Source organism: Pyxicephalus adspersus, chromosome 7 (assembly GCF_032062135.1).
Source record: "Pyxicephalus adspersus chromosome 7, UCB_Pads_2.0, whole genome shotgun sequence".
NCBI lineage: Eukaryota > Metazoa > Chordata > Amphibia > Anura > Pyxicephalidae > Pyxicephalus > Pyxicephalus adspersus.
In genome coordinates this window covers 33,899,680-33,921,856 of record NC_092864.1, presented here as the reverse complement: position 1 = coordinate 33,921,856, position 22,177 = coordinate 33,899,680, and the positions used below count along the sequence as shown (strand labels likewise).

At 39.5% G+C, this 22,177-nt stretch overlaps 1 protein-coding gene across 2 annotated transcripts in view; it reads right to left on the bottom strand.

Moving 5' to 3' along the window:
- RAB3GAP1 (RAB3 GTPase activating protein catalytic subunit 1) overlaps window positions 1-22,177 on the bottom strand; it is a 77,321-nt gene that overhangs the window by 44,064 nt on the left and 11,080 nt on the right. For both annotated transcript variants that reach the window (XM_072418087.1, XM_072418088.1), the window contains exons 6-11: window positions 19,651-19,767; window positions 9,561-9,726; window positions 7,725-7,824; window positions 6,844-6,925; window positions 1,806-1,874; window positions 563-636 (exon numbers count right to left, since the gene is read on the bottom strand). In XM_072418087.1, coding sequence (XP_072274188.1) covers window positions 563-636; window positions 1,806-1,874; window positions 6,844-6,925; window positions 7,725-7,824; window positions 9,561-9,726; window positions 19,651-19,767 — 608 coding nt within the window. The remainder of the gene's footprint in view (window positions 1-562; window positions 637-1,805; window positions 1,875-6,843; window positions 6,926-7,724; window positions 7,825-9,560; window positions 9,727-19,650; window positions 19,768-22,177) is intronic.

The window sequence follows — 22,177 nt, the reverse complement described above, 5'->3', positions numbered from 1 at the left end:
AACTGTTCCTCGATTCGCCACGAGGGATGACGAATGATGTACACACATCACATGCTCATCCAATATCAGCCCTGAGGTGATTATCGGACGAGAATCATCTGACGTTTGTACATAGCCTAATCATCACAGCAAGAAACAGTTATTCTCCAAAAATACCTAAACCAGCTAACTGCCTTTCTTCCATTGGATGATTGTTAACACAATCTGCTGGAGCACACAAACACACACAGGAATTATTGCCCAGTGTTGCCAGACAAACCAACGAGCATCTAAAGTGAACCATATCTTAAAATGTAGGTTATCTTTTTTTTTTTGGATTTTGGCTACACAAAAAACAGCAGGTGAGTTGTTTAAAGATGCCCAGATTTGTGAAGCAAAACAGAAAGGCAGAAAACAAATATGGGAATGAAGAAAAAAAAAAAAGTAGTTAATAATAGAATAATCTTTACAAAAATGGACACCTGATATGTGATTTGTTTGACAAGTAAAACCCTTTTATTATGTTTCCACTCCTTTGTCATTTAGCAAAGGCCACAGCAGTATTTAGCTGCTAAATGCCTACCTAGCATACACTGGGGGTTATCTGCTTTTCTGACACGGACCGACCATTGTGGAGCTTGAAGAGGATCCAAGTCCCTGTTCATAAAAAAACAAACTAATTCAGTGCAAATAAATAGGTGTTTGGGAAAGCAATGATGCACAACAATAGAGAAACAAAAGGCTGAATCGCTAAAACAAAATTTTTTAATCTGAAGGAGTTCAGCAGAGTTGCCTATAAAATATTATGCAATAGATATCCTATTTAAAAAGGTGCTGATTGATATTATAATCTAGACACTTGATGCCGTTGGTTAGTGAGGTTGGAAAAGGACATAAGTCCATCAAGTTCAACCACTAGGGAAATAAACATATCCCAAATAAAATAAATAAAAATAAAAAAAACAAAAACACTATAGACATAGTTGATCCAGTGGGAGGCAAAAAAAAAAAAACAAAAAACAAACCTGGTACAGTTTGCTCCAACACTAAAACTGTGTTTTAGTATTTACAAACAGTACTTTACTCAATGTGGGATTTGCAAGGTCAACCATTATATATGATAAAGCAGCTAGCCTATACTATGAACAAATGGCACAACCAGGGTACACCAGATCAACCCCTGGTAATGTCAGTGTATACCTGTAAATAAAAAAAAAATCTCTTATAAATACAAACCTACTGGTAGAGACAAGTCTACCTGGGTTTTGTCCATGCAGGTCACATTAATGCCCCTCCACAGCTTTTCTTTTTCACCCAGATGTCAAAGGTGAGGGACACAAAATATTTGTCTAAAAACTCATATTTGCTTCTGTTGGAGCATACACATGACTGCCCTGAGCGACAGCACCCAAAAATAATGGGCATTTTCTTCAGCAGCTGAATAGAATGGCAAGGGACCAAAGATAAGGCATGTTTACACTTATGTGCAGTAAAAGCTCTGTTAATGATTTAATTTAGATTTCAACGCAATCATTCAATAAATATTTTAAGGCCAGTATAATTTATGTTTACTGACCGGAAATCTTGGCTGAACTTTGTGTGTACATTAATAGAGTCAACTAAACAGGATTGCTTACTGGGTCTTGCCTAATTTATAGCAATGCTGAAAAAAAGTAAAGCCCCTAATTTAGGCTCAACAGAGTTTAAGGGCTCGCTACACAGCAAGGAAGGATGAACTATGTATTCCAAGCCATCTTCACTGCAAAATAAACAGAGGGTCTGTAAATTGCACAGACACACTTGATATAAAAAAAAGTAGAACTCACGAATATACATCATTATCCACTATAATGCCTTCGGTCAGACAGGGCCACGTAGTAGCTAAGTGAAGTTCACTAAAAGAAAAAAAAAACAAAAAACAATTAGTTACATCCACAGAATATAAATGCATAACAATGTCAAATCAAGCAGCATACTGGTTAAAAGCTTTATAAACTGATTTAATGTAGTTTTATAAACAGTCAGAAATAAAAAGACAGTCTGAAAGGTTAGCAAGTTGACTGAACATCCACTGTAATGGGCAAAAACTATGCAATTTTCTCTGGAAAGCATTTTTCAGTCAATATTACCATTGTAATTCTGAACAATTTAAATCCATCCTTCCAATCGACTACAAGGTTTCAATGTATCATCTACTTCTTCAATATTCAAATATATTACAAATGTTTTACCATTATACCTAAATATCAGTTGTGCTTGTTTGGATTATTGGATCAGAAGTGGAAATGTGTACTAGGCTGAAGACTGCAAAAAGCCTCTGAATCCGGTCTTTGAACTACAAATACACACAAAGTAAATCTTTAACAAAGGGAGAATATACATTCACCAGCCACTTCATTATTAGGTACACCTTGTCAGTACCAGGTGTAGACCCTTGTTTGCCTTCAGGACTTACATATTTCCTTGTGGCACAGATTCAACAAGATGCTGGGAACATTCCTCAGGCATTTTGTTATATGCCGACATTATGGTACTGTATCCCATTCCATCACATCCCAAGGGTGCTCTATTGGATCAAGCTCTGGTGACCGTGGAAGACATTTCGTTACAGCAAACGGATTCTCATGTTCAAGAAACCAGGTAATGATGATTTAAGCTTTGTGACATGGCATGTTATCCTGTGGAAGTAGCCATCAGAAGATGGGTACAATTATCATAAAGGGATGGACATGGCCAGCAACAATACCCAAGTAGGTTGTGGCATATAAATTATGCTTAATTGGTACTACCCTGTTTCCCCGATTATAAGGCACTCTCTTATATTTTTTGAAATGCCAAAATATGCCCTGGGTCTTATTTTCAGGGGATGTCTTATTTTTCCATGAAGAAGACTACAGTACACATTTATTGTTGAAAGTCACTCATGTTCCATTGATTGTCCCCTTCTGATCACTCATGTTCCATTGATTGTTCCCTTCTGATCACTCATGTTCCATTGATTGTCCCCTTCTGATCACTCATGTGCCGTTCATATTCCCCTTCTGATCACTCTATGCCATTGATTATCCCCTTCTGATCACTATGAAATGATTGTCCCCTTCTGATCACTATGAAATGATTGTCCCCTTCTGATCACTCTATTCCATTGACTCCATTGTCCCGTTCTGATCACTTACCCGTAATTAAGTGCAGGGATCTCCGTTAGGGCAGGGATCAGCAGCTTGCTTCCTTGTTCAAAATCACGGGGGCACGTGTGCAGGCTTTTTACTTTCAGTTTGGCTCAGGAATAGACACGCCCTGCAGCCAGCATCAAAGACACACACGCTGCAGCCAGCATAAAGGACACACACGCAGGATCAGATATCTGGAGCTGTCTTATAAACGGGTGAGTGTCTTATTTTAATTATTTTTTTAAAAATCGGGGGTGGCTTACTTAATGGGGATGTCCTAAAATCGGGGAAACACAGTAAGAGGTCCAAAGTGTGCCAAGAAAATTTTTTCCACACCATAACAGCACCATCAGGATGAACCACTGGGCCTGATTTATTAAAGCTCTTCAAGGCTGGAGAGGATACATTTTCATCAGTGAAGCTGGGTGGTCCAGCAAACCTGGAATGAATCTGGTCCAGGATTGACAATATTTGCTAACAAATAGCAAATGACAAAGAAATCCATTCCAGGTTTGCTGGATCACCCAGCACTTACCTTCAATGCCGCAGGGCTGTCAATTGGTCCGGAAGTCTCTTCCAACGGATCCTGCGTCATCCCGGCACCTGTCTTCGTGCCAGTGCTCTGGACGCCGCCATCTTCTCCTCTTCTTCCAGGTTCTTGTTCCTACATCACTTGACCCAGGCTCGAGATCGGGTGACAGATGGGAAAAAAAAAAACTTGCCGATCCCACTGCGCATGGGCGAGATCAATTTTTTTCCCTTTTGACGAAAGAGCTCTGTGTGCGCATGTCTGAGACGCTCAGGCATGCCCAGATGGGGCATCCAAGAGCCTCCCGGGATGCGTGACGTAGGTGTTGCACTTAAAAAACAAAGAACAAACGAACAGAGTTTTTACGTGCAAATTCTGAGTTTAGGTATGCTTTAAGTTAATACACAACATAATAATGAGATATGAGCTGACAAGGTGAACCACAGTGGGCTCATGCTATCTGACCCATCTGGAAGTGTTGAAAAGCAAAGGCACCCAAAGCTCTGAAGGAATGGAACAAAATCACTTGCCGCCTATCAAACAGGACACTATACAATTTATTTTTTTACAGTGGAAATTGCATTTTACTAGTGGCAGGGTAACTATAAGGGGATAGGGAAGAGGAATTTATTTGCTATATAAAATTGAGAAAACATTCAAACAAATAGGACCAAATGTAAATATGCAGTTGAAAGATAAATGTGCAGTACCTACAAATATGATCACAGACTTAAGTGGGCGCTTGGCAAACAAGTAAGAACATTTGCTGTATATTTAGTAATAAAACTGAGGATTTTGTTGTTCAGTGTGCACAGGTGGCAGACCGCTAGCTGTAGTACCAGGCTGCCACTCTCAGCAGGCTTAAAATCACTGCAGGTACATTAATTAGGCATAGCATACTGACACTTTAGTGTATAGGAGCAGAAACAAGGAACATTGCAGAGATCTGTAATATCACCCTGAGTGCTGGGTCATTTAGGTTTCCTACCCCAAGCCAGCATCTATTCATCTACCACTTATATATTTTACTCAAAAGATGAAAAACCTACCTGTAGATTGCACCAATTATTGTGTCTAACGTATCATTTAATCTGGTGATTTCAATGTGCAATTTAGCCTAAGAAAGGTCAGACTTCTGTGTAAATGGCCAAATTGTGCACTTACCTTGCATGATTACCCTGAATGAGAGCAAATGAGCCATTTCCTCAGCTAACATTTAATGGTTATAGAAAAGCGGCCACTAAAATCACTGATTTCTGGAGCAAGTAAACGTTACAGCAAAGGCTGTGCATACATTCCCATTAGAGGGCGCAGGAGGTAAAAAGTATACATCTCCAGTGTAAAAAAAAAAAAAAGGGGGGGGGGGCTTTTGGTTTACACTGAAATATTACAGACTGACTTATTTCATGCATAAAAAATCAGCACATTTAATTTTGTAATAATATAAATAGTAGGGATAAGTTAGATTTATACATTTCTATTGTAAAGTTGTTGTTATTAATTAGTAGTATAATGCTTCTAAAAAGTACAAAATTGCATTTATCTTAGTGGTTCGGGTGTTATGATAGTATCTGGTGCATTCATAATTTTGTATTCCTTTGATTTGTAGTGAAGACAGCATGACATTATCAAAAAGGAAAACCTTTACACTTTGTAAAAGGCGGGGAGGGCTTTTATGGAGATTCAATATTTAGGTTACTGAAGGTGTGACAGGGTCATACCCTTGATAGAGTCAGTACAATCTAGCCATTTTGTTCTAATTTTAACAAATGGGGATAATGTCCCTGAGGTGATAAAATTCTGTTTCTTATAAATGATCAGACTATTCTTCGGCAGAGAGTTTCTTGCACTTGAAAACCCACAAGTATTTTTACGGTTCTGTCCCAGGAACGTAATACAGAGGGTGAGTGTTTCAATGGTTTCTTTGTTGCGGAAAGATGAACCATTATTATAAAGTTAAATTTAAAGCAGATTTCTGGGTTAATACTAACCACCACCACAAACCACTTCACAATTCAACTATGAATATCCTAATTTAAAAAAAAAGGCTGTAAACGTACAGATTACATTCCACTAAATGTTCATGCCACAAAGGTGTGTTATGTTTCACTAAGCGTTTTTGGCTACAGTGTTACATTCTTATTGTCTAAGAAAAACATTAGACAACAAGAGCAGGAGAAAAGGCAGAAAAGACAATTATCCGACTTCATCGTCTAGAACCAGTGTTGCAAAAAAAGTGATTGCATAGCAGAAACCAGCAGAGGGCAGAAGCATTCTGTTGTCAATTTAAATTCATGCTACTGATGCTTTAATCCAGGGGTCGGCAAACTCCGGCCTAGCCGGTAGTTCATTCCAGCCCAACGCCCTCGGGCCGATCCGGCCCAACGCCCCCGGCCGATCCGGCCTAATGCTGGCCAGCAACCTGCAACTCTAGAGCCGCGGTTGCCAGCGGATCAGCCAGGGGGCGTTAGGAACTGCTGGAGCTCTGGTGCCGCTTCCTTGCTGTTGCTCCCCTTTTTACCGCGGCCGGCGTTGATACTTGCGCAGCCACTGTAAATAGGGAAAGCTCCCTGAAGGTAAATCCCTCTCCTTCGCAATGCATTCCCTGGTGGTGGTCGGAGACATTAGAGCGGGACTCAGAGTCCAATCTAGTGTGCTCCCGCTCACCCCGGAAATGGCCTATTGGCCATGAAAGTTTGCCAACCCCTGCTTTAATCTGTTAGGATTTTTATTTACAAAAACTGTGAAGAAAAATAAGGATACACGTGCGTAGGTGTATATATTATTATTTGTTTTATTAGACTTTAAACACATAAATGTGCAACGCAGAAACTGTAGTTGTAGTATTTAGCAGTTTAGTTGGAGCTCAAATTTCAATCAGAACAATCATTATTACATCAATAAACAGTTTTTATGCAAAACAATGTCAGTAGCAACCATTACCCTCCTACATCCTCCTGGATAGCTAGACTGGAGTGTGAGAGGAAGAAGCAACAGAAGGAGCCAATAATGTTGTGACAAGAAGCACGCCGATATGAGAAAAGAGCATCTTTTTTTTTTTTTGGACAGAGTTCTGCATTAAATAACCAGTCTTCAGCTGTCCATTTGTTAATTTGTCGTTTAATATGTTTAGGTCTCTTTAAACACATTATTTAATACACCCACCTTATAGGGTCTTCACAGGCACCAAATGGAAGTTTTCCAAATTCCAAGCCTCCAACTTCTCCACCAATAACAGCATCAATATCTACAAATAAAGGCATAAAATTGTCTCAATATACAACAGTAAATAGTATACACACCATTAATCAAACTTTCTGACTATCAGAAACCTAAACACAAACACAGATTTGTTCAATAAAGCAGTGCAAACAGCAACAAAAGGTACACACAAAGTATTCATCTATATTGATTTATATTAGAAATCTCTCTCTTATGTCATGTTTACTTTGCAATGCATGTGTTAAAATAATGAAGTTGTACAAATATTCACTGATTTCCCAATCCCTAACAAATTTTGTGTAGAACTCCCTTATGCCAAGAAATCAGCTCTGACCTGTTGAGACAAGGACACTACAGGATCTCTGAAGGTATCCTAAAGTTTAGCTGCAGAGCCTTTAAAGTCACCCAACTTTCACCTGTTTGCCTTCTTCCTAATGTATTTCTTACTGCCGTCTCTTTTACAAGTAAAAGATATGCACGCACCTGCCAAGGGGAAAAATGAGGACCAGTTGCTGCCTACCAAGCCCTTATTGTCATAGATGAATTGTGGAGCACTTTGGTATATACCCTGTGAGCAGAAGCCAGGGAACAGCCAAGTATCTATTTTTGCATGCTTTTTACAAGTGGTTCAACAAGGCTGTAAAGGCAAACCTATACAATAGATCACTCATTCTGGGTGCGTGGTCCAATTTACTACAGCCAATAATACTTATATATTTGACATGAAAATGAAAAAAGAAATGTAAGGGGGAAAGAGACAAAAATATAAGCTGTGCTTGGACTTCGTGACATTGTGGCAGATGGAGGAGGTTGTAGCATCTTACCTGGAGGTTGCTGTGGCCAGAAGTACTGCTGCCAATCCTGCAAAATATATGTGAAGCGGATTGCAATGCTCACAGGTGGGAGGGAAGTAAGAGGACAGCCCTACAAATAAAGGATAGATTTACTTAGGAATATTCCAAAAGCAAATCCAATACATTAGTCTTAAACTGCCATACATTACAAAATTTCTAATATTAGAAAATCTTCATTACATTTATTAAAAAAAGTTTAAAACTAAGAAAGACCTAAAAAAAAACAATTAAGATTAAACCAGACAGGCTCTTGCCCTACTTAGTTGATGGTAAATCTACATGAAATGTACAGATTGCAAAGCATATGATCAAGTAAACCGTTCCAATATGAAACTTTAAATACCTATATGGGGTAGGACCACATAGCATTCATGTAGCATTTTCCCCTTTCCCTGACTTACCCTAAAGCCACCCTCCACAGATGCTACTTACCTGTATCCCATGTAGGTGGTTTTATTGTTTGTTTACATCTGTAAGTGCAAATATTGACTGTCCTGGTCATGGGCCAAAGACATCTTTGGAACAATCTGATTTCCTTGGAACATGGCACTATGAAAGTCTGGTGGTCTTACAGCACTGACACAGCCGGGACAGTAAAGACTTACACTGCTAGATGTAAATAATTAGTTGTTTACATGAAACTGAATAGCATTATTTTTTATATGGCAATAAATACAATTACAGCACTAAGATCAGAAAGCATGAACATTATTAGGTTTAGGTTACTGGAAACTGTGACTTTGTTAAATAAAGCACATCAACCCATGATGTCCAGTTAGTTTTTTTTAAGGCTTCAAGCTAATTTCAATGCGACTATATTAAACTTCTTAATCCAGTTATGTGTTTATTATTCTTTAATAACACAAAACTGTTATCCATTCTGAACATTTGAAACTAAAAAAATAACAAGGGAACATGAAGCACAAGGGGCCTGTTCTTACTGCTTCTAAAAAAATAAAAAAAAATAAAAAAAAATTGTGCCCCTTCTAAGATTTCTGGTTTTTGCTTGCTAATAAAGCCCCAGCATCAAGTTTGTTCTCCACCCACCCATTTGCTTCCTGTCCATTAGGAGTGTCTTGCTGGCTTAAAAGGACACTCCACTCTTACAAAAGCAACCAAATAACCAAAAGAAACATGTTGCTTCCAGGAACTGCAAAAAAAAAAAAAAAACCCAAAAGTAATCACACAGCACAAAATGGTTCCCAACAGCTCCCATTTAGCTGAATGATAAATCAGTTGAATACACAGTTGGGGTGCTATTACCATGCAGTGAACTTCTGTGGTTTACCACAAGTCTGAAATTACCCAAATAATACTGAAGCCACAGGCAGACAAAAAACAGGAAGCAATGGAGGCCCACAGGGTCTTCAAACCTTTTCCTCCAGCTAGGCAGTCCCTGATACAGAAAGAGACACTGACATGATAATGCCCGTACCATTTTCTGCACTATTACACAGGGCAGAGTATACAGGGTGCCATGGTTAAACTCCTTTAGGGGACGGGCTTAGTAAAAGCTAATTCTTCCAGGCTAAATGATGTTGGGCTTAATTCGACCCAAAAACTCTGATGACATCTTAGAGGGAAAAAAACTACCACTGCACACAGCTCCATACTGAAGATGGATATTGTAGCTAGAGATGTTTTTTTTTTTTTTTTTTACTTGTGTATATTTTTTTTAGCTGGGTGTTCAATCAAAGAAAAAAAATGCTCAGTGCTGGGCTTAACCAAAGCTTTATGAAGTGCATCCTAACATATGGGAAATATAAAAGATGGTCTGTTTCCATTGGTGAAAACCTGGGTACATACAATTTTTGATTTGAAGATGTCCAAAAGTCCAGACAAGTGGGTGTACTGATTAGGAACTTTCCTTAAATGGACCATCTCGAAGTCTGTCCGCACTCCGGGCCCTTGGCATTCGCCCACATAAAGTTTCCTCCACTTTTGATGAATCTGCACAAAGACTGGAACTTGGCTGCAAAAAAATCAAATTCATTATCCTCAAGTACATTGATTTATACAACAGGACGGAAAAAAAAGGGAAAAGCCCCCAAATAGCCTCCTGCTATTTTGAGCAGGTGAGTCACATACAGCCCCTTTCTCCGTTCATACCCCATCATCTCCTGGGTATGAAGCCCCTATCAGATCTGTCTTCACCAGCAACGTTCTCCTGCCCTCAGTTGCCTCTGCAGCTATTTTGATTCCTTAATTTAAAAAAGCAGACGCACCAGGTGTTACGATCACATACGCCTGGGGAATGAGGCAGCATATAGCTGCAGTGAAACCCAGCGGGATCAAAATAAGTAAATTAAACAGCATAAATACAAGAAGCTTATTCTGCAAATTTAAAACGCAGAACAACTGCAGGTTACTGGGAAACAAATGCCACTTTGTACATTTCCAAAAAGGTCATTTGCTATCGAGAGAGCAGTAATCTTTCAGTATATAGAATTATATCAGCAAGTCAGCCAAGTGGGTTAATGAAAAAACTCTATTAAACAATATTTGCATGTGAAATGGCCACATTAGCAAAACCAAAGTGCTATTTAAGAAAATCTACAGCTTTTTCTGTGAAAGATTGCTTACAAGTTATGGCGCCTTCAGGTCTCTAACTATCAGACACATGAGTTCAAATTTGAATATTATTCCCTATACATGGCTACTTCTTTTCCTCAGTGAGTCGTAGATAGCCATTCTAAACAAGCAGGGTAAATTTGGTCCCTGTGAACTCATTACAATTGTGATCTAGTCCTCTACATACTGTGCAGGTAACATGTTGGGCAAACGTTGGCCATAAGTACAGATGTAATCGTACACTTAAATGTAATTTAAATATGAATGTTTAACCTATTAAATCCGAAGCTTCAATAAATATACCAACTGGAAATCCTGCCATGAAACTCCTAGGTTGTGTATTTCCCGTGATGGTTACTCCATCCCATGTGCTTCCAAGTGCAGCCTACCAGTACCCGTATCGATGCTCACTCCATACGAATGCCTTGCTGTTCTGACAATAATGGATAAATATCGCCTGTAACCTCCTCCTCTCTGGTATTCCACCAACCCAACTCTCTTCTCTACAATCTACTATGAATGCTGCAGCCAGACTCATCCATCCTTCCACCATCCATTCTTCTTCTGCTGCCTCTCTAGTTCCCTTCATTGGCTTTCATTTCACCTTAGAATCTAATTCAAGCTCCTGTGCTTTGCCTTCAAATCCATCCACAGTTCTTATCCCACTTACATTTCTGGTCTGATAGAAAAATACTCCTCTAGCCGCTCTCTTCACTCCTTCAATGACCTACTACTGACTTCCTCCCTCATAACCTCATCACATGCACGGCTCCAAGACTAGAGACGCCCGGACTCCTTGGAATGGTCTTCCACGTCCTATTCGGCTTGCTCCTACTATCTGTTAATTTAAAAGATTACTCAAAACCCTTCTTTTCTAACTCACCAACCCTCTTCTTCCGTCTCTTAAACCCTCACTACTTTCCACCATTCCATCTTCCCCCTATTGTGTGCTACTTCCCCCACCTCTTAGATTGTAAGATCCTCTGGGCAGGGTCCTCTCCTCCTCCTGTGTCACTGTCTGTATTTGTCTGCAACCCCTATTTAATGTACAGAGCTGCGTAATATGTTGGCGCTATATAAATACTGTTTATTAATAATAATCGCATGTCCATTGCTGCAATAACCATCTACCAATTCATGTATTTTTCAAAGAGGGATACTAGTTTCACTTTAGGATGTCAGCCTCAGACTTGCAAAAAAGTTGTAAATACTTTTGTTGCAAGTTGTAAAGGAGTAAATCAAAAAAAGTAAAATGTTGCAGTTATATCATGAATGGGAGAAGAGAATGAGAAAGTAACTTCCTGCCTGTAGCAGACTGATGACATCATCTCTGTCTAGGCAAGGGTATGGGACTGGAGCTCAAGTACTGTTTTCTAATCAAGAAGATGCATTTTTGTTTTTTATTGTCCATAAAATGGCATTGTTGTATATTGTGAGTTAATGTATTCAAGCATACGACTAGGTGACAGCATTGCTAAAGTACCTGGCTTTTCCCCAGCCTCCTCCTGGACAAACTAACAATATCAGCATGCCTTTCCTGCCTCTGGCTGACAAACTATTCTAAACTCCATGAAGCCTGGGAAGCAGCTATAGGTTTATAGAGAAATTTGCCTGAGACAACAACAGTCACCAAAAGGGTTAAGGTTGCCAGTGTTGGAATCTGCTGAAACTCCAATAAAGAAACAAAAGTGATTTGTCTGACAATACACTTTGACAACACTATACTGGAACTTTTCATACAATAAAATATGTGCATATTTAACTGGGACATGGAGCAGCCCTCGGGCGAGAGCCAAGCGCACGGCTCCCTGGGGTTTTCAAGTGGCTGTCGTAATAAAGAATAATGTATCCAGGCTATTTATAGAATCTAAAACCTGCTGTAAAATATTTAGTTCAGCCACAAATTACTTGCATTCTTTGCCATGTTTGTGGTAGCAGCAGTTGGGGGTAAAGTCAGCTGGGGTGCTTGAACATATACCAAAATAAACATTGTGTACAGAGATTAGCAAGGCATTATGGAACAGGTAGTTCACCGATTTATGGAATTCAGCAGGGTATAAGCTTAGCTTAAAAGGTAGCACCCCCAAGAGGCTAACCTTTAAGGCTGAACTCTAGGCAGGGTGCATTTCAATTACCATAATATGTAGTTAAACAATAGTATATTACAGTCAACAAAGCTAGCATATATTATTATACAGTATTTACATAGTGCCAACATATTACACAGTGCTTTACAAAGTCCAGTCATATCACTGTATATGGCTGTCCCTCAAAGAGGCTCACAATCTAATGTCCCTACCATAGACATAAGGTATTATTACAATCAACTACAAGGACAGGTTTAGGGGGAAGTCACTTGACCTAACTGCATGTTTTTGGAATGTGAGGGGAAACCCATGCAAACATGGACGAACCTGCAAACTCCATGCAGAGAGTGTCCTGGCCAAGAACCTGGGACCTAGTACTGCAAAGACCAGAGTGCTAACCTCCCCATGCTGCACATATCATATGACAAATTAGTATTTGAACAATGATAAAGAAGCAGTAGGTAGTGCATTCATTCTGTGTAAAGTGACAATTCTTAAAGTGAAATTAAACCCGCTATACTCACCTGTCCCTGTTCCGTTGCAAGGTGCACCCGTCTTCTTCTTTCTCTTCCGTCTTGCCATCTTCTCCCATACCGATAGGCCTGGCCGGGGTGAAATAATACATTGCCTGTTCCTTTCTCCAATAATGCCTTGACTGATCCAGCATTCCTAAAATAACTATTTTAGTTCTGCTTTAAGGATAAGTATAGTACAATCTACTATGATTCCTATTCTATTGGGAACATGTGTCATTTCTCCCTCTTCAATTTTGAAACAAAATTTTAGGGCATTAGTGACAAGTATTGTATGAGTAATAAGTTGTAAATAACGTCTGAATCACTGCCTAAGTCTTCAGAACTAAATGTTTTATTTCTGCTTGAAAGATCAGCACCAGCAACAATGAATGTGAATGGTAGCTGCTGTATTCATTCATTGCTGCACTAGTATAGTTTTCAGGTCCCCTCCATCCTCTACATGGCCGGCTGCAAAACACTCTGTATTTTCAAAAAGGCCATTGGGAGTGGGGATGTGAAAAAGATGATGGTGCAGCACTGAAATATAGTGGGAGCTTCAATCAAGCTGTGTTCTGAATATCATTTACAACTTATTTTAGGAAATATTTATAAACTGATAAAAAAAAATGCTAAGGCTTAGCTTTAAAGAATGTGTCCCAGTCACAAGATTTGGAGTGAAATATAAAGAAGTCAGTCCTGTGCTGCTCATACTCACGTACCTGGCAACCAGCAGTGCAAGGGTCTCCCTTCCATTATATCAACTCAATGAATCTGTGCATTCTCCATCTAGGCGACAGCTCCCACACATTGATAAAAAATGCTATGGATGGAGCTTAACTTTAAAGAATATATCCCAGTCTCAAAAAAAGTTACAAATATGTATGTGTGATAGCCAGCACCTTCTAACTTCAAAGGTGGTCAATAGAACACATCTGCACACCAGAAACACAAGAAAAAATACAAATGTGTGCCCCTGTTCCTATTATCAAGCCATTTACAGCCAGCCATACAGCATATTGCCAAAGGCACCCTGAATTTAACTATATAGTATGTCTATATAGTCCAGACAGAATTTCAGCATATAACTCCAGTAATAATCACAACCTACTTCTATATATTGATACAGCAGCCACCAGAATATGATATTTACATTTCCCAGAAATACAAGGTTGTTACACAGTATGATATTAGCTCTACACAGTCAAGCTTGGCAATAATTCTCATATTAGCACAAGGCTGGTAAAAGCCAATATCTAATATATGATAGGTTATAGGGTCTCAATTCATAAGAAAAACTTTCATTCTGTTATTAAAAAGAACTTGAAGTCTTATAACAAAGTAATATGTACATTAAAGCAGACCTAAACTCAAAAGGAAAATTGTACCATCTCATGGGAATATTTTAGAAAAATTAATGCTAAGCAGTACCCTGAAATTTATACCATTTATCTTGAATACCCCATAAATTTCTGCTGTGCCTACAGCTGAATAATTTTATATCAGCATTGTGAAATGCTGCTTCTGATGGCTAGAGTCACCGGATTTGGAGTGAGATATAGTGAAGTCACTCCTGTGGTGCTTGCGGTTTGCCATGCTGGAGAGGATGTTGTAGCTGGGGACCTGCAGTGCAAGGATCTCCCTTCCTCTGCTCTATAAACTCTACAAACCTGTGCTTTTTCCACCTATACTGCAGCTTCAAACCAAAATCTAACCAGTAATCAAGGTAACAGATCTGACAGACACAGGCACACACTGCAGAGAGATGGAACACGAGATGGTAAATCAGTAATGAGGAAAGGATCAGCTGCAGGTAGACCACAGGCAATACTGACGATTAGTCCTTTGCCCTCCGCCTGACTTTAGTGCACACAGCTTTTTATGGTTTGCAAGTTTTCTTTAACACCTTTACTCCGATACAAGATCTGGAATATTTTCAAGTACCCACCACATACCCACTTTTGAGCAGGCATTAATTTACTGCTTCATTAAAATTCTCAAAGACTTCCGGTTCCAGCGCCTCATGGAACAGTAGCAAGGAGAAGAGGCTCCTGTCCACCCGATCCTTCTTTAGCCAGAGCTGGTCCGCTTCACGCCGCACACCCCGTGCTTGGTAGCCCAACCTCTTCTCTGGTCCTCCGGATGGACAGATTTTTGGAAAAGACAGGGCCCGATCACTCCCCATCGCCGCTAAATGAGCAGGAGAAGGACCTTGCCGTGTTATCCATGATGGCCGACGCCACTCCATCACAGGCACTGAAGGCAGGTTCTGTCTTACTGATAGAACCAGTCACACAGCCCCGGATCACACGCTGATCACGGATGCAGTGGCAGTCTTCCTCAAACCCACGCTGTTGGAAGCAATAGATACAGCAATAGGTAAGGGGATATTGTCGCTTAGGCAAGAAGTAAGGGAACATTCACAGTATTTGAGCACCTCTGAGGAAAGTATCTCTACAGCAGAAGATGATCTTTTACAGGCTCAGAGGACCATTGTATCTATGGGTAAGCGTATTGATAGCCTATATGACAAAATAGACGAATTGGAAAACAATCAATGGAATCATTTATGTATAATTGGGGTCCCTGAAAAATTCTCCCCAGGGCAATTATCAGAACTCTGCTCTAACACCAGTTCTTCACAATTGGGGATAAACAAACAGTGTCCTGTGGAGTGAGCCGATTGTTTAGGCCCGCAAAGGAAGGACAGTAATAAACCCAAGGCCAGTCATAGCACGCTATCTGGACTATGCGGACAGATCCGCCATATTGCAGTCTTACAGATCCTATAGGGGCCTGCAGCTGGAGGACCCAAATTTACTGATCTTTGCGGACTACTCAGCTGAGGTGTCACGCAAGCGTAAAGTGTTTCAAAAGGTTTGCTCTGCACTCTATCACAAGCAAATACCATTGTGCCTGGCTTATCGGCTATACTACGTGTCGTCTACTTCCAGGGTGCAAATCATGTCTTCAATGACCCTCAGGAGGCCGAATCCTTTCTTGGTCAGTGGCTATTCTCACAGGAACCACTGCAAGAACCGCTCCTGACAAAACCGGTACGGGAATTGGCTCTACCACGAAAATCCCTGGGATCACCTAACTTCTAATGATTCTGTGCGCAGGTCTGATCGCAATACCAAAACACCTCGAGTCAAGGCAAAATCGGCACAAAATTAAAAACACAGATAAGCGGCATATTCATGTTGGAGCTACTGTATTTGTCTCAATATGTCATAGCCGTGAAACGACATTTATTCTAGGGTTTGTTTCTCCTCGGGTGTGGATCCTCACACAAGGGTTTCTGGACACATACAACTCATGAGGAAAAAGGGAAGTCCATTAATTCTACAACTTTGTTGGGTTCATTTTGTTATACCCCCCCATTGGAATATCTATTTTGACTGTTTCCTTATATGGAACTTTGACCTTTTCTTTTCTTGGAATGTTGATTTTTGGATGCAGCAGTACTGTACTGGTTCTATCTGAACGTTTTGAAACGGTGCAAAACGTTTTGAAACGGTGCAAATGCCCGGATTGATGGAAGAACAGAAGGAGGCCCTGAATGCGGATATTATGGAACAAGAACTTAAAGGCGTTATCTCTTTTTTAACCAATGGCAAGGCCCCAGGTCCTGACAGGATGTCCACAGAGTACTACAAAATGCTTAACGACGATATTCTTGACGATTTGGGAAGTGTATATAGAGTAATGTGGCAGACTGGGACCTCAATTCCGGGAAGGAATCTTACATTAAACTCCTTCCTAAATCGGTAAAGGATATTGCTGATTATTCTGGATGCCAAGATGCTTTCAAAAATTTTAGCAGATAGATTTAGCGAACTACTAAGCTTATATCTCCGATGCAGGTGGGGTTTGTCAGAGGAAGATTGGCGGTGACAAATATACGAAGAGTCTTGACGGTGCTTGAATAAGCCAACAACACCCCCACCTAGATTTAGCGATAATAGGTATCGATGTTGAAAAGGCGTTCGACAATGTTCACATTCCATAGTTATTCAAGATCCTGGAAAAGGTGGGGTTATAGGGGCCTTTCCATGAGTTTTTGGCAGCTATGTATCTAGACCCCCTGGCAAGGATCAACACCCCAGGTTTTTTTTGTCTAGCACAATACCTTTAGTATGAGGAACGAGGCAGGGCTGACCTCTTTCGCCTCTCCTTTTCAACCTAGCGATAGAACCATTATTAAGGTATATTGAATTTACGGAATCTCTGCAGGGGATTTGCCATCAGATTAAAATGGTCTTGTTCCCCCGCCTTCTCTACCCACTTCAGACCATTCACATTTTACTGAAACACTCAGATGTTCAGTATATAAACAAGTCATTCACATAATTCATATGGCTGGGCAAGAGACCATGGATATCTTTATCCAAACTTTTTTGCCAGTACAGGAAGGGGGTGTAAATTTTCCCAACGTCAGACTTTACAACTTGGCCTGCAATCTTGGGCATGTCTTGGATTGGATCAATTATACTTCCTATTGATCCAATACTCACTTGGAACAGGCACTAGTACATCCTTGGCATTTAACTGCACTGCTACAGAGTAAGACATTTCAATTGTCACTACACCTGAAGCATAATGTTTTCATACGTGACACAATACTTACTTGGAGGGCAATCAGGCGTAAACTGGAATTTCCATGCTCCTTTTCTAAATACCTCCCAATTAGAGACAACCCACAGTTTCCCCAGGGGTTAGATTATAGAAGCTACCAAATCTGGGCGGAGCATGGCTTGGACACAGCCAGGGCATTTTTTCATATTAGATTTTCAAGGCTGATCACATGGAGGGCACTGCAAAGACCCTACTCAATACCACAAAGAGCTGCGTATCCTATTTACTATTTGCAATTTAAAAAAAAATGTAATATTCTGCAATGCGCAATTGTCAAATCCAGCCAACATAGCAAACTATGATAGTTTTGATAATCTTTTGTCTCTCTGGTCACCTTCTATATCATCCCTTTACCCATGGCTGCAAATACTCTATTTTACGTTAGTTTCGGAGAAAATAGCTCAGGGGTGGCAAAAGGACTTTGATATTACTACTCTCCAGATCAGGAATTAATTTCTGTATCCCCCCCCCCCCCCCCAAAGGTTATTATTGGTTTTGAAAAGTTGAGCACGTTTTAATGTGTTAACTGCTCAGCCTTGAGTCGTTTTAACCAACAGTATAGAAAAATTAGGAAAATGAAGAACACAGTCAGACATGGCACCAAAGGGTATTACTTATTGCAATGGTAGCTGTAAGTGCTGATATTTGGCTATCCACCTAATCTTAGGTTACACATTTACCTAACATGTACCAAGCCTGTATCTTTTACCTGGTTACGTTTCTTTTCTTATTGTTTTTGTATTGGTTTTGTCGTTTTCAGATTCAATGGTGTCTGCACTCACCATTGCTACTGTATCTTTTAAAAGTTTTAATCCTCATTGCTATGTCTGTAAATGTCTTTCTGTGGTTATAAGTAAAGTTTGCAAAAAAAAAATTCCTAAAAACTGCTTTAGTCAAAATACCACACCTTGAAATCCTATGTTAGAAGTCTCTTTTTAGATTGTAAACTCTTCTGAGCAGGGTCCTCTCCTTCTCCGGTGTCATTGTTTGTATCGCTCTGTCATATGCTACCCCTATTTAATGTAGAGAGCTACATAATATGTTGGCGCTATATAAATACTGTTTATTAATAATAATATTCATAATAATAACAACAACAATAATGCTGGCTGCTGCAACCAGGACACCACTACTACTGTTGAACACGAAAGAATAAAATGTCTACAGCATTACATTCAACATGTAAAGGTAAGCAGAGGGGGACAAAAATAATATGAAAACCAGAAGCCATCCAACACCAGAAGCAATGATATATTTAGTGCCTGTGCTGCCATGTCCATGTGTGAGGTTACCTGAAAGCAAATAACCAGTATGATACATTTTACCTAAAGCAAACCTGCTAATATCCAGTAGGGTTTGGGATATTAAAGCTGTGATAAAGTAAATATACTTCAGTTATGGCAGTGATGCACAGGTTCGCTGAAATGTCAATTTACAGCTCTGTGTACAACTAAAGTAGTTATAGAGATGCTGTATTTAAAAAAATGGCAATTTAATTCAACAAACACTGGGGGGGTATTTGGAGTGCAGAAGCTCACAGAAACCAATCTGAGTTAAATGAGACAAAAGAAAACAAGATAAGTTGCTGTGGATACAGCAAATTATTCCATAAAGGGTTTTATTAAATGAGCTTGCATGTTATGTTTTAAACTGATATGAGCCCAAAAAGCAGCAGGGGACTACAGAGAAGACTCAAACTCAAACTTAAGCACACTGGGGGGGGGGGAATATAGGTTTTATAAACCCAATAAAACAGTTTTTTTATTTTCTTCCCACAGAAATTGATTGCAGTTTTTTTTTCAAATGACTCTTTTATTGGGCCTGATTTATTAAAGCTCTCCAAGGCTGGGTGATCCAGCAAACTTGGAATTGTTTTCTTCAAAGTAATTTGCTATTTGCTAGTAAATGCTTTGAATCCTGGACCAGATTTATTCCATGTTTGCTTGATCACCCAGCTTCACCTTTAAAATGTACCCTCTCCATCCTTGAAGAGCATTAATAAATCAGGGCAATTGTGTCATCACTTCACAAGCAAATACAGTTTAGCAGAGTTACTTACACAGTACTTACAACGTATCTGTTACTCACCATCCTGTGTTCCCCAGAGCTATAGACACAGAACTCAGAAGGAGATTGCACTTCGATTCGCTGATGACGGCATCATTAGCCGCTGGAGATATGACTACAAATTCACGTAGCCCATACCTGAAAAAGATGCATAATCCTAATTAACGAGAGGCTCGGCATCATTCCCTACTCTACAGAGGCAGCTCTGCAGCCGAGAGATTAATTTATCATCCTGGCCCAGTTTTTACTAGAACATATAAGCTGCAATGTGATGCTTTTCACTGGGCATGTTTGTTTCATTACAGTGTCATTTGTCATATAAAGTGACCGATAACACTTCCATGCCAGAGCTGGGACAACACATGTGAACTATACTACAAGGAACACATGCATGTTATATAGACTATGATACAGTAATAATGGAAGAAATGTTAATGACTAGATTGGAAGCTGCGTAATATGCTGGCACTATATAAATCCTGTTTAATAATAATAAAAATCACTGAAAGCTAAACTTCAGATGGATATAAAGTACACACACACAAGGAGACGTTTTGAAATAAACACACACACACACACACACACAAGGTCTCTCCCTTGCCTTTTTTTAATTTGTTTGTTTCTTAATGCAGCTCTGTATTAATATTATTATCCTTAAATGAGTTATTCACAAAAAATGAATTGGACTTTGTAATTGTTTGTACAGTAGAGCTTGGTCTGGATGCAGCAACACAAGGAGCCATATGTTGTGTCCTAGTGATCATGTGATAACCAAGAGACACATGGAAGAAGATGAGCCCATCAGTTTACATTCAAATATAACCTTCTTATTTTTTCAGTGCTGCATATATACAGAATCAGATTGGCCACTTCTGTATACTTTTCAACTTTCAGAAATAATAAATAGGAAGACATTTAGCACAAAGTATGTGGGTATACCACTACCACACTAACAGTTTCATGACCACACTTCTTAGATTGTAAGCTCCTCTGGGCAGGGTCCTCTCCTCCTCCTATGTCTTTGTTTGTATCTGTCTTTTGCTACACTTATTTAATGTACAGCGGTCTGTAATTTGTTGGCTTTTTTTTTTTTAAATAAAGATCATAAAATAATTAATAGGAAAAAATTATTGATTAGCCAAACTAGTGTTGTTGCTCCACCACTTGTAATGCTTTTACAGGCTTTTCAAACTAACATATACATAGACCCCTAGGTGATTGCATAACAAAGAATAAATTTAGCAACCTAATTCCCACTCTGCTCCACTAAGCACATCACAGCCGCTGCCATTTAAAAAAGTCAGGCCATGGCCTCTCAAAGCTCTACAGAGTTCTTTGTGCTATATAGAGCAGCAATAGCTCAGTAACTGAAGGAAAGCCGATCATGTGACTTTGAAAGGTCGCATGACCGGGTTCTTTTACCATCATAGAAATCTGTCTTCTTCATAAACGGAACTTCATGGGGAATTGACTTCAAGATGTATCGTAATATTTTATTACTTTTAATGTTGTATAGTATTTTCCTAGCCATCAATAGAAAAGGAATGACATCTTAACAGAAAAGAAGGATTTTGTTTTCAAAAAATGGACAAAGCAGTGTTTCCCCAGCCCCTTCCAGTTGGGTGCACCACCCAGCACATTTCAGTAACCACCCGCCTGTTTATGAGTGGTTACTGAAAAGTTGGCTCACACTACAAGGTTGCAATCCAACTACAGCTTTTTCCCACCAAGCTTAAAAAAATTCTGGGGAAAATACTGGAAAGGGATTTGGTTTTAAACAAAGGGACAGTTGGAAAACATAGTTCTAAAAAAAACTTCACAAAAATGTATAAATGAATGGCACCCTGGATCTGGCATGATTTATGATTTGTAAAGGGAAGCAAAGTGTTTTAACTCTGACCTCCTGGTTCGGATGTTTGACTGCTTTTTTATTTCCCTGTTTTTTCCCCTCAACCTATAGTTCAAAAGTTTTTGATGTTGCAATCATCTATCACCTTTTATTAACTTTTGTAAACTAGAGGAAAAGTAGAGTGAGATTCAACATAAGAAAACAGTTATTTTGCAGATCTTAGATAAATAGTCTCCACAAGCAAATGTAGTCATTTTGAAAAGAGAAATGCATTACAACACTGCCCCCTGCTGCTCTACCAAACAAATTACAAGTAACAACATTTGTTTGGTTTCTGTATATACAGGGACAGCAAATTCAGGGCTGCACTGAACGTTCACACCAACCCCTGCTATATTGAACTTACCGGTATGATATAAAATAGAATACAGTATACACAGGGCATATGCACACATACATTATAATGAGATATATAGGGCCTATATTTTTAAAGCTCTCAAGGACTTGAGAAGATAAGACTGTCATGGGAGTACCTTGGCAATGCAGCAAACCTGGACAGTTTGCAAGTGAACCAGGCCTGTGGGGTGAGAGACACTACATTTTTGCAGATTCCAACTCTAACTACACAATAATAGCTTCTGACTCCACAGTTCTGCAATGCACAGCATGCCTGTACCTCTCATAGTCAGTGTTATAACT